This window comes from Oryctolagus cuniculus, chromosome 15, assembly GCF_051225735.1.
Source record: "Oryctolagus cuniculus isolate XC-2025 breed Fujian yellow rabbit chromosome 15, ASM5122573v1, whole genome shotgun sequence".
NCBI classification, from domain to species: domain Eukaryota; kingdom Metazoa; phylum Chordata; class Mammalia; order Lagomorpha; family Leporidae; genus Oryctolagus; species Oryctolagus cuniculus.
The window spans coordinates 81,327,917-81,340,005 of NC_142881.1; the positions used below are offsets into that span (position 1 = coordinate 81,327,917).

General features: G+C 49.6%; 1 protein-coding gene across 2 annotated transcripts in view; it reads right to left on the reverse strand.

Moving 5' to 3' along the window:
* Positions 1-365: 365 nt before the first annotated feature.
* The window catches only part of LOC100350807 (beta-microseminoprotein), a 50,455-nt gene continuing 38,731 nt past the window's right edge, over positions 366-12,089 (reverse strand). For both annotated transcript variants that reach the window (XM_089313673.1, XM_089313674.1), the window contains 3 exons: positions 10,327-10,432; positions 8,235-8,340; positions 366-581 (listed from right to left, as the gene is read on the reverse strand). In XM_089313673.1, the coding sequence (XP_089169799.1) occupies positions 452-581; positions 8,235-8,340; positions 10,327-10,432 (342 nt within the window). In that variant the 3' untranslated portion in view covers positions 366-451. The remainder of the gene's footprint in view (positions 582-8,234; positions 8,341-10,326; positions 10,433-12,089) is intronic.

The window sequence follows — 12,089 nt, forward strand, 5'->3', positions numbered from 1 at the left end:
CAACCCTGTGCTGCACCAGGTCTTGGACACTTCTCCCGGCTGCCTTGCTCTGACCTGTTCTATCCTCAGGCAACCACTGCAGCCTGTGGGGAGCCACAGCAGAGAGAGAGGCCCCTCACCCATGAAGGGGAAGGGAGGAAAAACACAAACACCCCCAAACAGGGAAAGGATCCATCTCATCACAAAGATGGATAGACTGTGTTCATTGCCCAGCAGAGAGCAGGCTGCAGGCAGAAACCACAGGGGTGCCCCGGCGCTGGGACAGGGGACGCTGCGTGCGGGCACATGGGCATAACCTTTATTCCACTTTTCTTCTCTTCAGTTCACATGCTTTAAAATGCGCAATCAATGCATACACAGCCGAGTGATTGCTCCACACATGCTTTACTGATAAGCAGGGCTGTACATCGGGCTGTCCGGGCCCGCGGGAGGACCTGGGCCCACTAGCTCTTCACAGGATCCACGAGCTGACTGGACATTCCTTGTCCGGGTTCTCCAGCTCCACCACGGAGTAGCTGCAAGTGTCCTTGTGGAAGATCGTCTTGCACTTTGTGGTATCAAAACCTCCGGGGATGGCAGCACTGTCATCGAGAAAAACCAAGCCCTGTTAGACAGGAAAAGACTCCCCCATGCTACCCCCACCCCAGCCCAGCCAGGGCCACACTGCAGTGGATCCTCTCCTCCCACCTTGCAACCGCCATCATCAATGGGATGGCACCCTTTGCTGTCAGCCCCACAGCGTGGCCCCCGGGGCACCTGCACCTGCCCATTCTGCAGTCATACAAACCATCCCTGCCATCCATCGCACAGTCCGTCTGGCCTGCCCAGCATGGCCAGGAGTTCTGATAGCCCCAGAGGCAGGCCTGGGCTGCTCTGGGGCCAGGCAGGTGGCTCCAGCCTGGCTGTCCCTGGTGTTCCTGTTCAGGAAGTGGTCAGGTTGTCCCAAGCTTGGCAGGAAGGAAGTTAGAAGAGGAGCCATCTCAACCCACAGGAGCAAAGAGAGCCACTCCAGGCTGGGGTCATGGGGCCCAGGAAGGAGTTGAAGACTGGGGACCATCTCCCTCAGAATATTCACCCCCACATTCAGTGGGGCAAATAATTTGGGGGCCCATTGGTCCCTTGAAGCTCATGCGTAAACCCTAAATTTAAACTGTCTCTGCCCAAAAGGTGCATACACACAGCCGCTCCCCACCACCCTCTGTGACAAAAGATGACCCTCACTTTCCTTTCAACTGGCCACCAACAAAGCCAGGGTCTTTCTTCTATCTCAACTGCCTGACTCCTCCCAAGACACCTGAGGATGGCGCTCCCTCTGGGCCAGTGGTGTCAGGGCACTCGCACACCAATCTCCTGCTGGCTCATGCTGCACGCGAGTGGAAGCAAATGCTCGAGACTTGACTTCAGCGCTGGGGTTCAGCACTGAATCTGTTTGAAGACTAACGAATGACTAGCTTGAATGTTTGCAAGAGTTTTGATGAGGTGCGTGAGTGTTAATGCTAGACTATTGAGTGGAAAACCCAGACTACACAATTGCAACCTAGAGTTTGGTATCTGTCATGTAAAAAACAAAAAGTGTAGAAAGGAGTTGGGGGGCTGGCGCTGTGACATAGCAGGTAAAGCCACCACCTGCAGGGCCGGCATCCCATATGGGTGCCGGTTTGAGTCCTGGATGCTCTACTTCTTCTTCTTCTTCTTCTTTTTTTTTTTTTTCTTGACAGGCAGAGTGGACAGTGAGAGAGAGAGACAGAAAGGTCTTCCTTTTCTGTTGGTTCACCCTGCAATGCCACTGCGGCCGGTGCGCTGTGGCTGGCGCACCATGCTGATCTGAAGCCAGGCGGCCTCGATGCTTGCTTCTGATCCAGCTCTCTGCTGTGGCCTTGGAAAGTAGTAGAAGATGCCAAGTCCTTGGGCCCCTGCACCCACGTGAGAGACCTGGAGGAAGCTCCTGGCTCCGGATCAGCACAGCTCTGGCTGTTGTGGACATCTGGGGAGTGAACCAGTGGATGGTTGGCCTCTCTCTCTCTCTCTTTCTCCTCTCCCTCCTCTCTCTCCATCTCTATAACTCTGCCTTTCAGATAAATAAATATTTAAAACAAAACAAAAAAAGGAGTTAGAAGGAAATCAGGATAAGATACTAATTGTTGTGTGTGATTATAAATATATTTTATTCCTATACTTTCCAATAGTGCTGTAATTACTATGTTTTATACTGAAAACTTGGGAAATTATTACTGAAACTTTTAATGTTAAAAATGGTTGTTTGGGCACCAGTGTTGTGGTGTAGAGGGTTAAACCACTACCTGTGATGCCAGTATCCCATGTGGGCACCAGTTCAAAGTCCTGGCTGCTCCACTTCCAATCCAGCTTCCTTCTAATGCACTTGGGAAAGCAGTGGAAGATGGCCCGAGAGCTGAAAGAAGCTCCTGGCTCCTGGCTTTGGTCTGGCCCAGCCTGGCTGCTGTGGCCATTTGGGGAGTGAACCACTGGATGGAAGATCTCTCTTGCTCTCTCTCTCCCTTTCTCTCTGTAACTGCCTTTCAAATACATAAATAACTTTTTTAAAAGAATGCTTACTGATAAAATTGAATCCAACAATATTTTAAGTTAAAAAATATGGTTGCTTACAGGATGGAATGTGAATGTCGTGACCACTGTGGAAAACAGATGGGCAGTTTCTCAAAGAGTTAAAAAGAAAATACACACTATGAGACCCAGCCACTCCACCCCAGGTATATGCCCCCAAAGAACTGACAGCAGGGACTCAACCATACTGTAGAGTAGCACACACTATAGCCAAGAGGTGCAGATAACCCACAGGTCCGTCAGCACAGAAACAGAAGTAAAATAGGTTATTCCTATAACACAAAATATTTTTCAGGCTCCAAAAGGAAGGGATTACTGAAAGAGGCTGCAACACGGATGAACTCTGCAAACGTGCTGCTGAGTGAAATACACAGAGTGCACAAAGATAAACGTTGTGAAATTCCATTTCCAAGAAAGATCTACACTAGGCACATCCACAGAGACAGTAGATTAGTTGTTCTCAGGGACTGGGGGAGGAGGAGGGGGAGGTAGGACTCCATACATGGGGAGTTTAGGTTTGGAGTCCCTGGAAAGTTCTAGAAATGGCGGTGATGGGTGCCTCTGGCTGTGCATGAACTTCACCGCCCTGAATTGTACACTTTGAAGCAGTGAAACTGGTAAATGTTTGGTCATATAGATTTTTACCACAATACAAAACATTAAAAAGGAAAGTGGTTGTTGTTCAAGAGATATTCTTATTTTTTTAAAAGTCTGTTGGTTTTCATCTACTTGAAAGGCAGAGCAACACAGAGAGAGAGGTTCCATCTGCTGATTCACTGCCCCAGATGCCCCCACAGCCAGATCTGGGCCAGGCCAAAGCCAGGGGCCTGGAACTCCATTTGGGTCTCTCACATGGGAGTCAGGACCCCAAGCACTTGCTCTGTTATCTGCTCTCTCCCAAGTGTACTGGAACTAGAGCAGCCAGGACTGGAAACAACACTCCAGTATGAAATGTGGGTGTCCCAAGTAGCAGTTTAACCTGCTGCATCTCAATGCTGGCCCCTAGGTGAGATTTTTTTTTTACAAGTTTTTAGTAGAAATTAAATTGTGTAATTCTGTTGTCTGTGTGCAGGTACAAGTTGCAGGGCAAAGGGCATATTACTGGATGCATATTTTCATTTAAATCTGACCCAATTCTGTAGCTGAAACAGCTAAAGAGAGAATGAGAAGGGAAAACTGGAACATTAGGGGTGTCTCAGCGCTGGGGGCTGGATGACCTTGGGCCTTTGCCTCCACAGCTCACTCCTTCACTGCGGTCAGAGAGCAGGGGCTGGGAGGTGGGGAGGCCAGGAGATCTCCCACCCCCTGATGGGGGCAGCCTCTGCCTGGGCCTCCAGCCCCAGGCTCCACTGCTACTGCCACTTGGAAATCTACCTGTGTCTCAAGTAAGGTGCAAGGATCCAGGAAATTCTCCCAAAGAAAGTTTAATCAAAATCTGTATTTTGCTCTGGTCAGGAGAGGGAGAGAGAGGAGTTCATGAGAAAAACGAACTTGGTAAGCAATGGAGCAATTCCAGGGAAGGGGTTGATTCTGAGCAGCAGAGAGAAGTGAGCATACTTCCTGTGGACAGGCAACATAGCAGCAGAGAGGGAGAGGGTACCCTCACCCCAACCACGTGCTAGTTGCCATTCCAGGCTCAGGGCGCTCAGAACTGACACAGAGAAGGCCTGACGTGTTTGCTGAGCAAATGGATTTTTATCTTTTGAGAGGCAGAGATATGGGGGAAGGGAGCGATTCCACCTGCTGGTTCACTTCCCAAATGCATGCAACAAGCCAGAGCTGAGTAAGCTCACTGAGACTCCTGCATCGAGGCTCCTCCCACCTCACTGCCTGGGGCAGCCCTGGTTGCTTTCTACTTGGGGTCCATGGGAACCTTAGAAGAGGGTCCCATGGATGGGACGTGATGATACAGCACTGATGGGATGGGGATGCCACCACAGAGGTGCCCTCGGTGGGAGTAAGGCACAGTTCACCAGCCCTTAACCCAGCCAGGCACACCAGGGTCCTGCTGACCCTCGACACAAGGGCGAATTCAAGGTTCTGGGCCACAACATCAAGATTCAAATGGAACACACAGTGCCCCAGCCAGTAGATGCCTGGGAGCCTGCTCTGGGCGGGCAGCCAGCTGGAGGCCCGGTTCCATATGCCTTTTGTTCCAGTACGTACTTAGCATTGGCACCTGCTTCACAAATGTGAGTGGCACTTGCCAGCCACGCGAACTTCAATGAGATTCAAGTGTTCTGGTTTGGGTCAGAAGATCACTCCCCTACTCCCTGGAGTTGTCATCAGATTCTTGGAAGCCCTGGTTAAAATGCAGGTTCCTGGGCTGGTGCTGCAGCATAGTAGCCTAAACCTCTGCCTGTGGCGCCAGCATCCCATATGGACGTCAGTTCAAGTCCCTGCTGCTCCACTTCTGATCCAGCTCCCTGCTAATATGCCTGGGAAAGCAAAAGAAGGTGGCACTTGGACCCCTGCACCCATGTGGGAGACCTGGAAGAAGCTCCTGGCTCCTGGTTTCAGATCTGCCCAATCCTGGCCATTGTGGCCATCTGGGGAGTGAACCAGCGGATGGAAAACCTTTCATTCTGTCTCTCCTTCTCTCTGTCTGTAACTCCACCTCTCAAATAAATAAATAAAAATATTTTTTAGAAAATTCAGGTTCCATGGCTCTGGGGTAGGGCCCAGGAATCTGCATTTCACCTGGCCTCCCAGAGGACTCTGTGACCAGCAAGCGTGGGAAAGCTGCTTTACACACGTGCTCCCGTCAAGGCCACTTACGTGCTTGTGAAACACCATAGGCCAGAGCTGATGTGGATGGCAGATGGATTAGGGCAGGGGGCTAGGAGTAGGGTGGCTGGTGTGGACAGACCTGTGGGTATTTTGTGTTGTCTCCTCCCCAATCTAGACTTTGGTGTCCACAGCACCCCAGCAGAACACATTTGCATGACCTTTGAGCTGACGTGGGTAGAACTCCCAGCAGCACAACATAGGGTTGACAGCACAAGGTACACACACTGCGCCCTCATTCCTTACACCTCACATCCAGCACCGCCTGCTCCTCCTAGTGGCCAAGGCCAAGGCTGCACCGATGGCTGGGCCAGCTTCTCCAATAACATCGACCACTGCATAGGCTTTCCTGTCTCCAAGAACCCCTCTGGATACAGAGATTTAAGGCTAATGATACTGTGGCCAGCGCTGTGCTGCAGCAGGGAGAAGTGACACCTGCATATGGGCATCTGGTTCAAGTTCCGGCTGTTCCTCTTCCCATCCAGCTCTCTGCTAATGGCCTAGGAAAGCAGCAGAAGATGACCTGAGTGCTTGGGAGACCCAGATGAAGTTCCAGACACCTGGTTTTGGCCTGGCCCAGCCCTTGATATTGTAATCATTTGGGGAGTGAACCAAGGGATGATTCTCTCTCTTTCTCTCTCTCTTCCCTCCTTTCTGTAACTCTGCCTCTCAAATAAATAAATATGATAATATAAATTATGTATTATGTATTTTATATTTTAATAAATATTTTTAAAAATATTTATTTATTTGAGAGGCAGAGTTACAGGGAGAGACAGAGAGATCTTCCATCCATTGGTTCACTCCCCAAATGGCCGCAAGGGCTGGAGCTGGGCCAATCCAAAGCTAGGAACCAGGAGCTTCATTCAGGTCTCTCATGTGCGTGCAGGGGTCCAAGCACGTGGGTCATCCTCCACTACTTTCCCTGGCCATTAGCAGGAAGCTGGAACAGAAGTGTAATAGCTGGGACTTGAACTGGCGCTCATATGGAATGCCAGCATGGCAGGTGGAGACTTAACCTCCTACACCACAGGGTCAGCCCCAATAAATAAATCTTTTAAACAAAGAATAAGGAAACTGGGGTGGGCATTTGGGGGCTTAGAGGCTAAGCTGCTGGCTGAGTGGCCGCATCGCACATTTGAGTAGTGGGTTGAAGGCAGCTCTGCTCTCAATTCCAGCTTCCCGAGAATGGACACCCTGGGAGACAGCAGCGGTGGCTCAAGTGGCTGAGCCTTGCCACCAACAAGGATTGGTTCCCACTCCCAGCATCTGTTGGCCTAATCCCAGACGTAGCAGACATCTGGGAAGTGAGCCAGCAGGCGGCAGCTCGCTCTACCTGTCTCTCAAATAAATAAAACAGATACTTTTTAAAGAGAAGGCGTTGACCAAGTTCCAAAAGCAACATAAAGGAAATAAAACTGAAGCAGCCAAGTGTACACCAGCAGACGAATGGCTAAGCAAAATGTGCAGAATGAAGTGTTAGTCCACCTTCAAATAGGAAGGAAATTCTGATACCGGCCACAACATGGGTGAATTCGGAGGACACCACACTCTGTGAAGAAGCCAGTCTCAAGAGGACAAACACATGCATGATTCCACTTACATGTGGAGCCTGGAACAGTCAAATTCATAGAGACAGATGGTGTTTGCCAAGCCCCAAGGGCAGTGTTTTTTTTTAAATTTAAGATTTATTTTATTTATTTGAAAGACAGAGTTACAGAGAGGTAGAGAGAGAGAGAAAGATCTTCCATCCACTGGTTCACTCCCCAGATGGCCGGCCACAACCACCGGAGTTGCGCCAATCTGAAGCCAGGAGCCAGGATCCTCCTCCAGGTCTCCCACACGGGTGCAGGGCCCCTAGGACTTGGGCCATCTTCTACTGCTCTCCCAGGCCATAGCAGAGAGCTGGATTGCAAGAGGAGCAGCCCGAACTAGAACTTGCGCCTATATGGGATGCCAGCGCTTCAGGTCAGGGTGTTAACCCGCTGCAGCACAGCACCAGCCCCTGCGAGGGCAGTGTTGACTGGGTGCAGAATCCCAGTTCTTCAGGATGAAGGGCATGGTGGGGGGGTGGCAGCCACAATGAATTTATTTAACGCCACTGAAGTGTATACTTACAAATGGCTGAAACGGTACGTTTAATGTGCTACGTATTCCACCACAAGCCAAAGAAGGAAGAGAGGAGTGGGCATTCAGCCTAGTGGTTAAGATACCCCTGGGATTGCCTGCATTCCATGTTGGAGTCCCTGGGTTGGGGTCCCAGTTCAAGATTTCAGCTTCTTGCTAATACACACTCCGGGAAACAGCAAGTGAGAGCTCAAGTCCTTGGGTCCCCGCCACCCACATGGGAGTCTGGCAGACCTGGATTCAGTTCCTGGCTCCCTGACCCAGTCTTGGCAGGAAGGCATTTAGGGAGTGAACTGACACATGGGAGATCTCTCTCTCTGTCTCTCTCTCTCTGTTTCTCTCTCTCTCTGTGTGTGTGTGTGTGTGTGTGTGTAATTACATAAAGAATAAAAGAAATAGGACTGAAAATGACTTCCATCCCTCAACCCCCACCACCACATCAAGAGTGAATGTGAACTGTGGCCACTGGGTGACAAGGATGAGTCCATGTGAGGTCAGTCAGTAACCAATGCACCGCTGGTGGAAGACACTGCTAACAGGGAGACAGTGCATGTATGGGGGCAGAGGTGTATGAGAAATCGCTCTAGCTCTGCTCAATTTTGCTGGGAATCTAAGAGGCTCTTTAAAAATGCCTATAAAAAAGCCTATTTAAAACAAACAAGGATGCCCCAAAATAACACGGTTTTCAAAGAAGGAGCAGTGCTGTTCCTCTCTCCGTCACTACCCGCGTGACTCACGTGTTGCAGCAATGAATTCCAGTCTCATCACAACTACATGTGTAACAGTTCTCAGTCTTCCACTCCACGTTCAGCTTGTGTGTGACTCCATCAAGGTCCCTGCATTCTAAGACAACACAAGCGACGTCATCAGGAGCATTGGCGGGAGCAGGGCACATGAGGACAGGAAGGCCAGCCCCCTGCCGTGTGACCATGGTGTCCGGGAAAGGTGCTGCCATGCAGAACCTGCCGTTGGTGACGTTTTGTCACAAAGCTTGAATCCCTGCAGGTTTTATTTCCGGACAGACATTTGGAGATATAAAGCCCTCCTCTTTAATCAGACAGCTAGGACAAGCATGGGGCTCTGTGGGACCAAGTTCTCTCCTGCTGGCTTCTCTCTGCAGAAATACCTCAGCACAGCACCTCCCTATGTTTTGCATCGGCGGTCCCTAACCCTGGGTGAACATGTGACACATACTGGGCACTTCAAAGCCACCTACAGGGACCTGTGAGAAGCCGGCATCCCACATGGGTGCCACTTTGAGTCCCAGCTGCTCTACTTCCTACCCAGTGCCCTCCTAATGTGCTTGGGGAAGCAGTGGAAGATGGCTCAGTTAGTTGGGCCCCTGGCACTCAACATGGGGAAACTCAGAGAAGTAAAGCAGTGGGTGGAACATCTCTCTCTCCCCACTCTCATACTTTCTCTCTGTCCCTTCCTCTCTTTCTGTAACTCTGCCTTTAAAATACATAAGATAATTTTTTTAAAATTGAACACTTGTAGGTGGGCATTTGGGCTATCTCAGGAGTGGACCAGTCAGGGTTTGGAAGCTCATTGTCTCCGTCTCTTTCTCTCCCTGTTCCATTTCCTATCAAATAAACAAAATAGATAATGGAAAATTTGAAATAAAAAAATTTACATCTGGGACCCACCCCAGAGCAAGGAAATCAGAGTCTCTGGGTGTGAAGCCCAGGCCACCACATGTTTAAGAAACTCCCCGGGGCTGGCGCTGTGGTGCAGCGGGTTAATGCCCTGGCCTGAAGCGCCGGTATCCCATATGGGCACAGTCTGAGTCCCAGCTGCTCCCCTTCCAATCCAGCTCTCTGCTGTGGCCAGGGAAAGCAGTGGAAGATGACCCAAGTCCCTGGGCCCCTGCACCCACGTGGGAGACCTGGAAGAAGCTCCTGGCTCCTGACTTTGGATCAGCCCAACTCCAGCCAGTTTAGCCATTGGGGAAGTGAACCAGCAGATGGAAGATTCTCTCTCTCTCTCTCTCTCTCTCTCTCTCTCTCTCTCTCTGCCTTTCCTCTCTGTGTAACTCTTTCAAATAAAATAAATAAATCTTAAAAAAAAAACCAAACTCCCCAAGAATTCAAATGTTTAACCAAGTGTACAATCCTCTGCTTTGCATCCATGTGGTCCCAGTGTCCTGGAAGGACCAGTTGCAACATCACCTGGGGTGGCATGAGACATGCAGACTCCCACATCTGCCTGCAGAGCCACTGACCCAGGGTTGTGCCCCACTTCATAGTCAAATAAGGAGCTTTTATTCTATTTTATTTTTGAGCAACATATGGTGCTCCCATCTGCTGATTCACTCCCTAAATGCCCACAGCAACCTTGGTGTGGCCCAGGGCCAAAGCTGGGAGCCCAGAACTCCATCCAGGTCTCCCACATGAGCTGCAAGGACCCAATGAATTGAGCCGTCATCTGCTGCCTCCCAGGACGCACAACAGCAGGAAGCTAGAATTGGTAGCAGAGCTGGGACTTGAACCCAGGCACTTTAGTATGGGATACAGGGTCCCAAGCCACAGTGTAACTATTAAGCCAAATGCTCACCCCATCAAGGAGCTTTTAATGTGCAGCTCACACCCCAGTGATTCTCATTTGCCTACCTGGTTTTAGATTGGATGGGACTTGAGTGCTGGTAAGTTTCAAAAGAAGAAAAAAGTCAACTCTCACCTAGCTAGGGTTAAGTTGGAATCCTTTTGACACCATCTCTATATTTGCCCTGACCTTCTTTCTTATGCAGATTCAAAGGTGTTCAGCACCAGTGCACAGGTCACATCTCCCAGGCTGCAGTGACATAATCAACGCTGGAGAATGGGGACTCACCATCAGGGGGATCCTCCGGGTTCTTGTCGTAGAGTTCGACATAGCACTGCGTGTTGCACAACACCAAGAGGCTGGCAAAGACCACAAGGCTGCCCAGCAGAGTGTTCTGTAACATGAAGAGGAGTGAAGACGGAGCATGAATGAACCCAGAGGGTTGGGTCCTGGCAGGTGTGCAAAGATGGAGCTGCCACCCTCATGGAGCAAGACCTGTGCAAGTGCAGAGCATGAGCCAAAGAAAGACTGAGTTGTGAGTTCAAGGTCCTGGAGCTATGATGCCCATGTGCTACTTATCACAGAGCGGTCGGGGAAGCCTTTCTGGGTAGGGTCGTTTTTAGCAAGAATCTGCAAGAGAGAAGGGGTGGAAGAGTTTCAGGAAGAGATAAAGGGGAAGAGACTCTGGCTGGGGCTTTCTGGGGCTAGCTGGGTCAGCTGGGGGTCCCAGAGGAAAGACAGGTGCAAGCAAAGCTGTGAGCATGAGGATCAGATGATTTTTTTCATTTTCTAGATGACAAAGGCATCGCTGCCGACCATATGAACAGACCAACCGATCTAGGCTGAAATCAAGGACAAGGAGAAGGATCAGGTTACGCTTGTCATCTTTCCTAGATAAACTGCACAAACTAACTTTAAAATGATAATCCCCAGGAATCTTCTAAAAACAAAGATGGGGTGAGAGTACTTAAGAATATTTATTTGAAAGGCAGAGTGACAGAGAGAGAGAGAGAGAGAGGGAGAGACCTTCCATCTGCTGGTTCACTCCTCACACGGCCCCAACAGCAGGGGCTGGGCCAGGCTGAAGCCAGGAGCCAGGAACTCCACCTGGGTCTCCCATATAGGTGGCAGGAGCCCAAGTACCTGAGACACCTTCCACTGCCTTCCCAGGAGCGTTAGCAGGAAGCTGGGTCAGAAGCAGAGCAGCCTGGACCCGAGCCAGCACTGGACACGGGACACTGGCCTGGTAATCCACAGTTGAATCCTCTTGTGCCACAACTCCCACCTTGTACTTTCTCTTTTTGCACTGAAGTTATGTGTTTTAAAGGCTTTATATGTAATGTTCACAAATAAAAAACTTGAAGTGCTTTTCTGTAATTGAAAAATGCAAAGAATTAAAAAATAAGGTTTTCAATATTTGAAAAAAGTACAGATTGACAAAAATGTGTGTAGTCTGTCATGAGAACTACACCAACAAATACAAACAGGATACATGACAGAATTATCCTGCAATAACTTAGGTTACAAAGTACATTAACTAAAATGCACAAACTTCTGTGTGTTCTAAACTACAGGGTTTTTTCTTCTTCTTCTTTTTTTTTTTTTTTTTTTTTGTTGTTGTTGTTTCTGCAGAATCCTTAAAACCTGTGACACTTAAAAGTTGTTAGCCTGTGGCTGGCTCTGTGGCATAGCAGGTAAAGCCACCGCCTGCAGTGCTGGCATCCCATATGGGGGCCAATTTGAGTGCCAGCTGCCCCACTTCCAATCCAGCTCTCTGCTACGGCCTGAGAAAGCAGTAGAAGATGGCCCAAGTCCTTGAGCCCAACTTGGGCCCCTGCACCCACGTGGGAGACCTGGAAGAAGCTCCTGGCTTCAGATTGGCCTAGCTCCAGCTGTTGCAGCCATCTGGGAAGTGAACAAGCAGATGGAAGACCTCTCTCTCTCTCTCTCTCTCTCTCTCTCTCTCCCCATCTGCCTCTCTGTAACTCTGCCTTTCAAATAAATAAATAAATCTTAAAAAATAATAAAAATAAAAAATAAAATAAATTAAA